A 14,395-nucleotide genomic window follows, 5' to 3' on the forward strand; every position below is an offset into this window, starting at 1 on the left:
ACAAACTCTTTATCCATGATGTATTCTTAAAAAATATGTATTACATGCCCTCATGTAGAAAGAACACATGATCTATGGATAGATGTGATAAAAGAGGCAATTCAAGTGAAATATAAAAAAGTAATGGGGAGAGTTGTTCACAAGTGACATCACACATCTTTGTCGTATTGCCAATTTGCTATCTCCATAGCATTAGTGATCGCAATATCCAAATGCTCATAACTTTCTCATTATTTGTCCGATTTTTCTCAAACTTTTGTTGATCTGTTTCTTTGATTTTTCTGTTTTCACACAAGCTATCTTGTTCCAATGGTTTCATTCTCCTTTAAGTTTATACTTAGCAAAAAACTCTATAAGGGATTGGACGGGGGTGGAGTATCGCAGCAACACACCCAACAAAACAAGTGGAATATAGGCAAAACAGATTTTGGCATATTTCAATCGCATTTATTACAATGCTGACGTTATTATTACATAACATACCAATTCTACTTTATGTACAGTTTACATACAAATATATAATGGGTCATTTTAAATGACGAATATTTGTCCTGGAATGGTATTATCTACACTATATACAAATTTTCCAATTAAACAATTATGGCCAAAATATATATTGTTAGATTATATGACAGTCAACACCTTTCGTAGCTTGCTTTTGAACTTATGTTATCATATTTAACCTAGTTTTATAATTTCTAATGAAGATAAATTATAAGTGCAAAAGGAATGGTTGAATATTTATAATCAATTGGACAGTTTAAAAGAAAGCATGTACATGTATAGTATAATTTGATATAATATCAATATTTACAACATTTTGTTAACTTGAGGCCTTCATGTAGAAACATCTAAATTAGACAATTATATTAATCAATGATAACACGTATTCATCATTTTCTTTGGTTTTATTTTGTGTATATTTATGTCTCTTATCCATTAATCTTTGCCTGCTGCATTCACAAAAGTATGGTTACATTTACATCTATAATGAAACTACGGTTCACTTCCCATCATATGCCAGCGGCAGATCAAATATATTAGCACAGAAACAACAACAGAATGGCATATATACATATATATATTTGCGTTTAGTTGACCATGAAAATGGAAATTAAAAAAAAAATCAAATTTTCATTAACACATACCCTATAAAATGTGGTATATTATTTGGGAGATGCCTTTCCTGACATTTATATTAATTATGCGTTCATGACACAGTTCTTTCTTAAATTGGGGGATTTGTGAGGTGAAGTGATTTTTTTTTACTCACACAGTATGTACCACATGTGTCTTTATTGATCACGACTAGACACTCCCCCGGCCTGTGATAGTATCTGCAGCACTAACGTTGATTATGAGCCATGACATGACGGGATCGATTTAAAAATATGAAATAATTTACGATAATCAGCACGAAATGGTTTTAATCGAATCATTTTACAAAATTTACAACTTTAAAAAGCCCCTCCAAAATCGCATAACTTGTAATATCTAAAGTACAAATTTATTTAAACTGAAATGTTAACCGTGCAAAGGATGGAATAAGCTAATGCATAACGTTAGATATTTGGCAAAGCATTCTTTAACAAATAACACATTTTCATATCTTACATTGTATAAGGCGTAAAGTGCATGAACGGAGCGTTATAATAGGCAAAATACTAGCAGCTTTATATAGCAACTCGGATGATAACACTGACTGATAACCCTGAAAGAAAAAAAAACTTTCGACCTGTTCATTTTAAATGCAAAATGACAAAGTTACGATGATCTCTCCGTTTTAGTGTAAACTGGCGAACATAAAACAGGCAATATCGGTTGCTCGAGAATAATATATAGGTGATAATAACCGAATCTTAATATTCCATATTTGATCAATGAATGTTTTTAATGCTGAAAATTAATTACAATTCTGATTGTGCAAGTGTTGGTAGTCATTGATTAATAACGATTGCAACATAAGACTCTGGAAATTCAGAGTGCTACGATAATTCCCCTAAAATGTTTATGCCGACTTTAGCTCATTTTTTCCGATACGAACGAACCAAAAATACCAAACAAATACATGTATCTTGAAATCACTCGGCGGTATAAGCATGCTGTTATTTTAGATGAATTGATCATACAATCATGTAGGTCGAACAGCTTCCTTTTCCGCTAGTACTCATTAAAACAACCTTGCAGGTCTTTCAACTTTGTGCATTTCTAATGCCCTTGCGTTTCTCAACGATGGAATGTTTCCCATCAACTCCAGCAACCATGAAGCTGACAAGACAAGCCTTTTCATTCCTGGGTAGACTATTCTTTAGTTCATTCCTCACAGGAAAAAGCGCATGCCCAGTTTCAATAGACCCCGAGCGCCGGGGTTGTCTCATCAATCGACGCCACTCGGCTATTCTTCGGAACCGAGTAGTACCCATCATCACTGTCGCTCGGCGACCTTCGTTCATCTCCGATGTCGACGAGCAGCGCTGTTTGAACATCGGCATTTTCCGGCTCGCCATTGTTTTTACCCACAGAAGTGAAAGCTGGCTCGCTCGTCATCCTATCCACGGGGCTGCTCGGCTTACGCTCGGTTTTCTTCAAAACGGTAGGGGAACCCATTGGCAAGTAACTGAGTGTAGTCGTGTAGGTACCTTCGATGTGATTTTGTTTCACCTTATCGCCACTTGGTGGCGGTATGTCATCGGTTTTTAGGTCGCCATATTGGAGATCGGAGTCTGGAGGGCAGTTAGAAGGAGCTTTGCAGTGTTTGTTGGCAGGGATAGTCGATTGAGCATAAGGATGCATGTATTGGTTCACCGATCCCAGTTCTAGACCGTCGTATACCTGGAAAAGAATTGAAAAAAACATGTTTATAAAGTGTGTTTTATAAAACCAACAAACATTCGTTTAAAGTCTCCAGTCTATTTCAATAGTCCACCGCAGGACTAGATTATAAAAAATAGGTATGCTCTTACACTGTTATGATGTGAAGGATTGGACAAAAACAATATGTGTTTTACCAAAAAAAGGAGCAATTGAACATCGAAATTGGGTGTATTTAAATCATGGAATGGGTTAATACTTTACAGTCAGTCAGCAAGCCCCTGTGTTAATGAGCAAATGGGCAAGATTTATCAAAGTCCTCTCGTGGCTGAATTCATGTCCCTGCAAAATCTCGTGATTTGTGAAACTTTCTTTCTCAAACAATTTAACCACTTTCTCCTGGAGTAAAATTGATTATTTTTCTACCATTGGGAAGAGTAAATGTTACTCTTTCATATTGGTTATTTCTTTTGAATAAAATATTTTGATAAATAAGTGATTTTTTTAACGGAAAGGATGCATCAAACAGAATTTTCTTCCTCTGTTTTCACTTGCAAATTGTGCAACATTTTGTGTTTTAGGCACCAACATTATTTATATCATCAGAAAGCTCAAACTCTATACTTTCTTACAGTGTCACTCTTGATATGTGGCATCTTTTAGATCAGTCAGCAGCCAGCTTTTTCCATCAAGATGCAACACGAGATTTCTAAAATTTCTGAGTAACATAAAATCCAGAGTTCTGATTGGCTGAATAATGTTTTCACAACAGGCGCGGGTTATTTGAAGAGATTACCACATGGTGAGTGTGACCTTGCAGAGGCCCAGTGTGGGGGAAATTGGAATTTGCGTGGGTGTGTGGTCTCTGAGACCAATCAGAGTGCAGTATTCTTGTTTTTGAGCTGCTAAATGTACTTGGCCTATGAAAAGCTGGCTGCTGACCCACCTAAGATACATCTTCTTATACAAATTATATCATATTAAAGCGTATAGATCTTCAGCTTTATTATGATTTAAGAATTATTTGTGCTCAAACAGAAATCAAGTGTGAAACAACAACATTTGTTGCATGAAAAAATAATTTTGTTTCATGTTTTATATCAAAAGTTTTCCTTATATTACAACATTTTTAAAAATTCCAGACACATGACCTGAAAGAATGATTCTTCTTCTTTACAAAGATACCAAAAACATTAAATTTGGTTAATATTTAGAGCAGCAGTGGCGGAATAAAAAGAGGTGTTTTGGTTCGCACCAAGCTCATTAATAATGCAAAAACCCTATAGTCATGAATATCACTTGGATAAAAGAAGCTACTTTTTCAGGGCTTGCCGACTGACTGTTTAAGGAAATAAGCTTTGTAGCTTCCTTCTACTATCAAATTACTTGATCTGAAAGGTAGGTGCTCTATTGGACAATTCATATGAATGGCAGTTCACCAAACTTTATTCGTTCTTGAAGCAAAATGGTAAATTGGTGACTTGTTTATTTACCATATTCATGCATACATTTAGTAACATCTTCGAAAAAGTGAAATCAAAATAAAATCAATGTTTTATATGACGTCCAAGATTTCAAGCAAATGCTGGTGTTATCTGTAAGTGGGGTGCATGAATAGCATCAATGAGCTGTAAGATATTTCTTCATTTTTTAAGGTTAGTTTTGTAAATATACCTGAGACTCCATTGCCTCTTGACAAGACGGTGAGGGCGGGCCACAACTATTGCCACGCGGTAAAGTTGGAAGTTTGCGAGAGCTCATCTGCTTGTGCAGCATAGGACCTGCGATACAAGGTCAAGGGAGTCATTTTCATGTCAATTGCATTATTAAGCGGATTAGTGTAAATTTCATGCCATTCAAAGGAGTACTCCAGGCTGATTTCAACAAATAGCGAAAAATAAGACAAACCACACACTGAAGGTTTGATCAGAGTCGGATAATGAATAACAAGGTGACATTTTAAAAATCAGCAATATTTAGGCGAGGCAGATCTATGCAAGTCATTATGAATATTCAATCAGGAAACTAAATTATGGCATATCCTTACATGTTCTATTGCATTATGTTAACTTAATGAAATTATGTTTATTCACCTTTTTCCCTCCTAGAAAAAAAAAATGGATTGACAAGTGATTTAATGCATGAAATATATATTGCTGCAGCTAATTCTATTATAAGACAAAATATATACACATGTATGTTATTATGAAAAAAATGATTATTTCGTGTAATAACGCATCAAAAGAAAAAAAATTGAAAATGTGACATCATCAGCCCATCTAATGAATATTCATGTCAACGTGCGTAAAACAAAATATTCCTCTTCAAAACTCAGCAACTTACTTATTTGAGATTTTCAGAATTTTGCTTGAAGAATTTTACTCTAGTCGTTTACACCTATTATTTACACTTAAACTTATCTTCAGCCCGGTGTATCCCTTTTAATTAAAAAAATCTATAATATACACCTATTCTTTCAAAAATCAAACCAGCCAACAGTATAATAAATGGAAATCCAGTCTTGGCCATAAAATAATGTATTGGAAAGGAGAAAATAAATGAAACAGAAAGGTATAAGTCTGAGAAATATATAGGAAAAGCAATAATAAAGTTATGACTGCTTTAAAATTGAGATCCCTAAGACTATGTAGATTTCAAATTAGCAAATTGGTAAGTAAATTAAGACAAAAGGCGGTGACAGCTCTCCTATCATTTGCCTATACCATGTATACGAAATGTATTTAATTATCAGGTATTTCTGGTTTTCTCCCAAGTACCCATTCTCCTCGGGCATGATGATCAAGATGGTACATTGTTTTATATCATCATGAAATAAAATATAACGTGAAGTCAAACTTTTGAAAAAAAAAATCATTTTAGTCATTTATATTTTGGAGGCACGTGTACGGCAAATTTAAAATCTTCATGGGTATATATTGATTACCAATATTTGCTACTTTTAAAAATCATTACTTATTGTTTATCCGATATTTTTCAAACTTTCACCTTTCAACTTGTCTGATTTTCTGTTTACCTCTAAAAGCAAGATTTAATTTGGGTTGGATTCCCCTTTAACACTTTGTAATATAAAAGTTAGGCTAAAATGAATCTTGAATAGTTGATTCTCTGTCATCACTGGATATGGGGTACAGATTACGAGATAATAACAAAGAAAGCCCTGTTCAGCAAAAAATGTGGATGAATTTTGATGTGAAGTAGGTGATATCATTCTGTTTAAATATATCAATACAAATATGGCATGCATGAAATCTGAAATGGAAAAGCAGCATGGTCTACATGCACTGCTAGCAGGCCACTGTACATAGAACCTACAAATATCGTCCGATGCGTCAAGAGCAGCCTAAAATGTCACGGCAAAAAAAATCGAGACATACGCAACATCGTCAAATATGGATAGAGCACTGATAGCAGCATTTGTTGCAATTTTTGAAGATTGTAAACCAACAATAGACTAACCTCTCTTTTTGTTCCATTTCCATGCAGCGAATACGATGAGGATGACGACTAGACACACGACAGCGCCCGCTACGATAGCGACAAGGCTGGTGATGTCGAGGTCATTGGTTTCTGGCGATTTACTTTCCAAGGCTGTTGAGAAAACAGAAATGGATGCAATGAATATATCAAATTCACTCTGCTCCCCCAAAATGGAATGACCCAGGGTTCTTAGTGGCAAGTTTTAGAGAGGGGTTGGTTGATTGGACAAAAAATCGACAAGTAAAACAAGCGCGAAAAAGGGCTATCTCTCCTATCATAAAGATAATTTGGGGGAGATAAAATTAGACAAACACAAAACATACAAGCAAACAGAAATAATATAAAAACGATCTTTTCGCAACGAAATAACGATGGTTTTTGGTCATGACAAATTGGAGAAGCACCCCGTTTCCCAGGGCCATGGAATAATCCGGAAGTTGTAGATTATCAACATACGGCAAAAAGTGAAATTCTAACGTTTTTTCAAAGTAAATAAATTTGTTTTTATTTTCTTGCGTTAGCTGCTTAATTTTCTTAAACGTTTTATTATCCTCGTATTTCCGTTGCATATCAAATGAAACAACTTACGTGGAGCTGGGAACATCACGTGATCCCCCTCGCTGCACACGCCCCGCCCACAGCTAAGCAACCAAATCTGTGATTGTGAGACTACAGTCTCCACTTTGACTGGATTGTTGAGCTTCAGACACGCCTCTTCGCGTCGAGCAACAATCACCTTAACCTCCAAGTCAAAGCAGAGGTCTTTAGGTATCGGCCTTGTGTTGTTTGATTTGCGCTTAACAATAATATAGCCAGATGTGATGTCAAACGTAGCGACTACACCTGGGTTTTGATACAAAGAGGATTGAAATTATTTACTATGGTATGATAAAGGTAATATGTCCATGAGATATCGAAATACAATACACATATACTATAATCGTTGAATCCATCTCAACAAATATCATCCGTCATCATTAACTTTTACGACAATGCTGTAGAAAGTTATTAAAGAAAAACACACACAGACATATAACAGCCATGAAGGAATCAATACGTCGATTACCGTTTTGTCGCCCTGTTGAACCAGTGTTTTATTAATGTCTTTGTATCCGTTTTCTAACCCTTTCGAAAAATAAGATAACATAATGGCTCAAACCGCAGTTGTTTCACTTCATTTGATAAAAAGGCATAGCACTGATACAAATGAATATAAAGTGATATCCTGAAATTGAGGAGAATCATTTGTGTAAACTTACCAAGTTGATCAGGTGACAAAGCTAACCGGAAATGAAAATAGGGCAAAAAATACAATAATTAGTTATCTAAAACGTTGAGTACGTATGAATATTAATCGATCTTGTAAATAATCAACAATTGTCATTATTTCTTAGATGTAAATACAGCACTTCAATACATGATAGAATATGATTGAGTGTTTCACAGCTATAAGAGTCTAGTTCACATTAAATGCAACTATGTATTTTGCTTTGATATATTCAGATGCATTTTGTGAAAAAAACATAAACAATAAAGGTTTCAAAATAAATGGTGATACTCCTGACAATATATTTTTTATATGAAGAGCTCACTAGCAAAAAGTGTCAGTTTTTCATCATATTTCATTTTTGTTTGTCCCAATGTATAGATTCTTAGTAGCTCAATAAGATGATACCAAAGAAAAGTTGAATTCCCATTAAAAATTGATTTAAAATGGCAAAGAAAAATCACTTTGCTTTCAAAAGGGGGTTAGGTCCATTTCGGTTTAGTTGCAAAAGGGGTTAGGTCAACACAGATTTTTTTTTGGAAAAGAATATAATTAAAAAAATAAGTAGAAAGGTAGATTTCTTTTATACCCAATTGTATGTTCCCATGGTAGGGTATCATGAAAATTTAGTTTTGCATAAGAATATTGCAATATGCATGTAGGAGAATACGAAAAAGAAACTTTTTTTTTGAGTGGACCTTATCCCTTTTGCAAATAAACTCTTCTGAAGAGCTCATTTGTCAAAAGGGGTTAGGTCCATTGTTCATAAATTTTATTGTTTTCTGTCTCAAAACCTCTAAATTTTTAGTCGCTCTGATGAAAACAAAGACAATTTGAAATTTACATAAAAACGTGAATAAAAGTGGCAACGAAAAATCGCTTTTTTGTTAATAAAAATAGATTGGATTCATTTAAGTTGCTTGCAAAAGGGGTTACGTCCACAATGATAATTTTAAACAGAATACATAGAACAAAATTGAAGACAGGTAGATTTCTTTCATACCCAATTTTATGTTCACATGATAGGGTAGTACATCATGACAGTTTAGTTTCTCATAAGAATATTGCAGTACGTGAGAATAAATAAAACACGGTTTTTCTCGGAATGGTCCAAAGTGGACCTAAATCCTTTTACAACTAAACTCTTCAAATAATAATTGTCTTTATATAGCGCTTTATCAATCTGCGACTGCTCAATGCGCTTAAAAAACTATTATCACTCGATTCATAACTTTTTAGCAGCATGTTAGGCGCACACTTGCTAAACCAACCACAATGACAGTTGTTTCATATCTGTTACAAATTAGCATCTGGGTGAGAGTTACAAAGTGTGGATTCATGCCTTGTCAAAGGACACTAGGTTGGATTCGAACTCACTACCCTCTGACTACTAAGCGAAAGTCAGAACCAATACACCACGGCGCTTTTACCCAGTTTTTCATCTTTTGGGAAAGTTACGCAAAGGCCGCGATCAGTCTCTATATTTGTGAGTCAAAAAATAGGGAAACTTACGAGCAGTGGAATTTCGAGCAGGTTTCGACGCTTCGCTCTCCCCGAAAACATTGACTCCGGTTACGGTGACGTCATATAGCGAGTACGCCTGCAACGCGGTGATGTTGAAATGCGTATCTGTTATACCGCGATGAACAGTACACTTCTCATTGGCTCCCACTAGACATGACGTCACGGTATATGTCTGATCAGCGCCCCCATCGTGCCCCGGCCGCCAGATGATGTCCAGAGATGTCTGGGTGGTTGTCTTTTGGATGAAACTTACTGCCGTTGGTGGGGCGGGTTTGGCTGTAAGTTCGAGGAAAACAATTTATCAGAAGGGCAATTAATTCTAATTTCAGACGGGTTTTATGTAGTCATACTAATTATCGTGGGTTTCTTTTGTAGTGGACATACAACAGTATGCCTCCAAGAGATATTTCGTTCTTATAGAGCCAGCAGTAGAGTATTTACCATGTTTCATTTTTCTCAAATATGCACTGGTAAGTAGATAGGATGGGTTAAAATATTTGATATATCAATTATAAGGAGCCTCTAATGAGTGCGTCATTTCTTAATTAGCAGGATTTTTTAATAATCAAATGGAAACCTCTCCTTGATAAATGGAGTCAATTTAGTGATTCTTATACTTACACTTTCCACCGAGAGTGACACTTATCTCAACCCTTCCGTAGTCATTTTCCGCTACGCACCGATATATCCCGTAATGGACGGCCGGAACTATATTGACTATATCCAGCCTACTGCTGATGTTGATAGAGTAGTCACTTTGTTCTGTTGTAGTTTCCACCGCAGAGGGCGGGCCACTGATCGTTCTGTTATCGGGTGTGTACCATGTGATCGTTGGTCTAGGGTTCGCCGTTGCGTTGCAGGTCAGTGATACCGCTTCGCCTTCATTGCGATGGGCGCGGTATCCTTCGTTGGTGATGATTGGAGGATCTATAGATTGACAAGGAGGTATACGAGCAATAGTTGAAAGACCTACTATGTCGTATGGCATTCTATATCAATTGAGTAGCATTTAAACACGTTCTGAAACGATGTTATTAATTCGTCCGATGGGAATTCGATGTCACATCTAGATGGATGAGTACAGTTGCAAAAGTAACAATTGTATGTAAAAATGAAATTAGACTCTATTTTTAACCCACTCCCAAAGACTTACGGTAGACTATAATCTTCACGGTTTCAAAGCGGCTTGAACCCACACCGTTGTCGACAGTGCAGCGGTACCTTCCAGCATCCGACCGACTAACCACAGTAAACTTCATCGGTGATTCCCGCTGCGGTCCAGCGACGTTACCATCTGCGTCTATACGCGTCCAGCCGATGAAGGACGACCCCATTGGATTTCCGTTCGCAGTGCAATTGACTTCAAGATCCCGGGTCCCTTCTATCACCCTGTCAATGGGTACGCTGGAGTGAACCGCCACATTGGAAACAGGATCTGCATATCGAGGTAAAATAATGGTTCTTTTGGTACATAAACTGTATCTGACTGCTCTTCAGTTGCGTCATGCTTGTGCAAATTTTACCGATTTATCAGACGGCATCATCAGAATCATGAATATTATAATCGCAAAATAATGTTGTTCTATAGGGTAAATAAAACACACGGGTTTGTTCCAGAATAACTTAACCCTATCTAGGCCGGGGGGGGGGCCTCGGAGGCCCCCCCCTCAACAAATCCCGCAATATTTTCGCCGCGCGAAATTTTTTGACCGTGCCACTCGCTGACTTTTTACTTTCAAGTCTTGCGCAACTTTTGAGACCAACTTTGCGTCACCCGGGTACGTGGTTCCGAAATTACGCACCATTATGTAAGTGCATGTCAGACCGAAAATTGCTCAAAAACATGATTTCGTGTACAAAGTCAATGCAAATTGTGTTTTCAACCAAAATTAATAAATGTATGATTATTTTTAGTTTTTCTGGTCTAAATGTATTTATTTTATGCTATTTATGATCACAGAAGAGTCCCCAACAAATTTCATTGAAAAAACAATGAAAAACAAAAGCTCAAAAAACAAAGAAATACATAAGAAATTGCAAAAACAATAAAATACATAAGAAAATGATTTGATATCGCAATTTTTTTTCATGTACACTTGCTAAGAACACCACAAAGAGTTTCTATACCAAAAATTAGTACATTTGGAGCTTTATTTAGGGAGTTAGAGGAAAAAGTATGATTTCGCATATTAATTATGCATAAATTAGCATAATCACTTAATAGCGATTCGCACAAAAAAAATTACTATACAATCTTGGAGATTATGTCCCAGGCAACCAGCATGCCAATTTTCGGCGCGATCGCGCGGTCGACGGCCGAGATCTTAGGGGGGGGCCTGGGAGGCCCCCCCCCCCCCCGGCCATATGAACTCCCAAAATACCCCGGCCTAGATAGGGTTAATGAGGAAAGATAAGACACACCTTACGGCGAATCACCAAACATTAAGGCGAAACCCGATCACAATGTTCACGTAGATCCATTATTTTCCCTGGAACCCATACCACATTAAAATGAAAATGTTCTCATTAGAAATCATTAACCTTTGTAAATATTACAACTGTTGTTAATTTCATCACCAGTGCATTTCTATTCTATTCTAAGCAAAACAAGCTATGCAAAACTGGATATTATTGAATTGCTCTCCATTCTTACATAGAATATCTGGTCTGCATGATTCGGAACATAGCTGGTTGCACATTGCAGTGGACTCGATACAGCATTTGAACTCCCTGTTGAAGTCTACTCTGTCGAATAACTTGGTATGGGATAAAACGTTCGCACCGTCTTCGGCAATGGTCGACGTGGAATTTTGAACACGGACGCTATCGTAGAGCCAGTAGAGCACAGGTGGAGGCGAAGTTGCTGCCGAACGGCATCGAAGAGTTGCTGAGTCTCCGGAAATTACTGATGTCGGGCATTCGTGGACCATGACAGACGACGGGCATGCTGTGGTATCAAGAAAAAATATCTGAGTAAATATTCTCTTTCCATTTTAAAAGGATTTGAGGCCCGTTATAATGATATTTATCGCGATAATTTGACACACGAGGAGATTATGCTGCGAAGTTCATTATATTTCTCATTTTCAGTGTCACCATATTTTAAGTCCAGATTTAGATTGCGACTTCTAATTAAAAAAAAATGAGACACACTTTTTAAATATGTAAGTATATATACAGTAACTAAGTAGTTTAACTAGGATCTAGTAACGATAACGAGATGAGAGGTGAAATAGGCTATTCCTGAGTAGGAGATAATAATGTGTATTACTAGATTATAAGAAATCAGTACATCAATTTCACTAAGCTCACTACTAATCTAATATTTTCTCGAGATTTTTCTTACCTTGGACATCCAAGACAACCCTAGAAACCACAGTCTGACCCGTCGTTGGATGCGTTGCTACGCAACTTAAAGCCTTCCCAGAATCCTGCATGCCTGCCGTCACATGGACAACACGATGTGACATCACCAGGCCACTGTTGTCTCTGCTCGGTTCATCGACCTGATCATCCATTGTAAAATCTATTTGCTGTCCCTCCCAGACAATCTCAACGCGAGGTTTTGTTGGTAGAACGAGGGAGCAGCGAAACTGATAGGATTGTTCAACTTGGATTTGCACGACCGAATTGTTGGTGTACGCGGTCCTGTAGTCTGACACTACAATGTCCTGAATAAGAACTATGGGAAAGTCAAAAGAGATAGCAGATGTATACTTTAGGGGTGGCAAACTAACACGACAGAAATACAATCAACAGCAAGATCGCATTGTCGCAAATCGTGTTTTCGTCATACATTGGAACAGAATCTCATCAAACTATGCAGTTAAATGACTATTGGGGTTTGGAAGTACACTTTATACACATATATCTTATATTACAATTTCTATCTCAGGATATGCTGCAAAAATCAAGACCCTAATATGATTATATTTTAGAGCGTGCACCTCGTAGTCATGTTTTTACTAAACACTTTTTTGTGTTTGTTTTTTTTTGGGGGGGGTAGGGTCGTTTAAAACATGTGTTGTTGTTTTTTTTTTCAAAGTATGATATTTACGGTTGCTTGTGCTATTGCTTCTCTTTACTTTGTGGTGTCTCTTAAAAAAGGTCTTTCATATCAGTAAAGGAATGAAATTCACATTCTTTATTATTGTTCGTGATAATATTTTAATCTGAACTTGAAAACACAAAAAAAAAACACTGTCGATCAAGAAGTAAACAGTGTAACCAGCAATGGATAAACATAGATATATGAATAGCCCGGCAACGGAGATACACATGACCTTTGGTTTCCTAATATCATTAGTCATGATATTTGATTGATTCAACATTGTTCTCTGTCCATACAGCTTATCATCAAGTCTAATATTAAGTTCGAAAAGAAATGACCCACTTAAATTTGTATTTTTTTTAGAATATCCCGTTGAATTAGTAACTCTCCAAAAGATTTCATATTTTCAGGGTTAAGATTAATGGGAATGTAGATTTTAATACCACTGACTGATTAAATGGCTGTTTAATGTATAAATATCATTCACAACAACTCAAAATATCTGCCCCGACTCAAAAGTGCACCCATTCATTGATATATACAGCCGAAAGACTTTGTTTTAGTATGATTGTTCCTTTTTCAACAAATGACACCATTACTTTTCATTTACTGGCTGAAATGTTACTGAAATGTTCAATATCTACAAGTTTAAATTGGATTATGAGGCGTGCTCTTCTTTCAAATACTAGTCGAAAGTTGTTTGATTTGAACTTTTTAAATGTAGGAGAATAAAGTTTTCATCTTTGAGAACAATTATATACAGATAAAAATCCAATTCCTGTCGGTTTCTTTTCTTCATGCGCCCTTTAATACACACCAAATCACAACCGTGTTTGAAATTCTTATCCTCTGGCAAATTATTTGTATCTTCGAGGTCAGAACGCTAAGGGAAAATATAAGAGCCCAACAAAAACTATTGACTTTAGGGAGGCGAGATAAGGATTTTGTTGAAATTCTGTACACCGCTTCCGAGTTGAATATCTAGAAGTGCGGGAATGTGGTAAAGGATAAACATTTCAAAACGGTCTAGCCTAGTTATCATGGTTATTGCCCCACCAGAAGTCATACGAAATTGTGTATAATTTTAAAAGCCTGTTTGATACCAAATGTATTCAAATATAGTGTTTGCTCAGAAAGTTGGTGGGTATGTAACTGAAATAATAACATTAACAGTTCCTGAAATGTTTTAGTTGTAATTGTAAATATACCATATTTGCGAGTACCAGGAAAATGCTCTCCTGCCG

At 36.3% G+C, this 14,395-nt stretch overlaps 1 protein-coding gene across 1 annotated transcript in view; it reads right to left on the reverse strand.

Moving 5' to 3' along the window:
- Positions 1 to 425: 425 nt before the first annotated feature.
- The window catches only part of LOC121420473 (roundabout homolog 1-like), a 28,122-nt gene continuing 14,152 nt past the window's right edge, over positions 426 to 14,395 (reverse strand). The window contains exons 3-12 of the mRNA XM_041615118.1: positions 12,447 to 12,782; positions 11,754 to 12,047; positions 10,254 to 10,535; positions 9,722 to 10,027; positions 9,089 to 9,376; positions 7,569 to 7,589; positions 6,898 to 7,152; positions 6,289 to 6,420; positions 4,486 to 4,592; positions 426 to 2,832 (exon numbers count right to left, since the gene is read on the reverse strand). Of these exons, the coding sequence (XP_041471052.1) occupies positions 2,347 to 2,832; positions 4,486 to 4,592; positions 6,289 to 6,420; positions 6,898 to 7,152; positions 7,569 to 7,589; positions 9,089 to 9,376; positions 9,722 to 10,027; positions 10,254 to 10,535; positions 11,754 to 12,047; positions 12,447 to 12,782 (2,507 nt within the window). The 3' untranslated portion in view covers positions 426 to 2,346. The remainder of the gene's footprint in view (positions 2,833 to 4,485; positions 4,593 to 6,288; positions 6,421 to 6,897; positions 7,153 to 7,568; positions 7,590 to 9,088; positions 9,377 to 9,721; positions 10,028 to 10,253; positions 10,536 to 11,753; positions 12,048 to 12,446; positions 12,783 to 14,395) is intronic.

The sequence above is a fragment of the Lytechinus variegatus genome, chromosome 8 (assembly GCF_018143015.1).
Source record: "Lytechinus variegatus isolate NC3 chromosome 8, Lvar_3.0, whole genome shotgun sequence".
NCBI lineage: Eukaryota > Metazoa > Echinodermata > Echinoidea > Temnopleuroida > Toxopneustidae > Lytechinus > Lytechinus variegatus.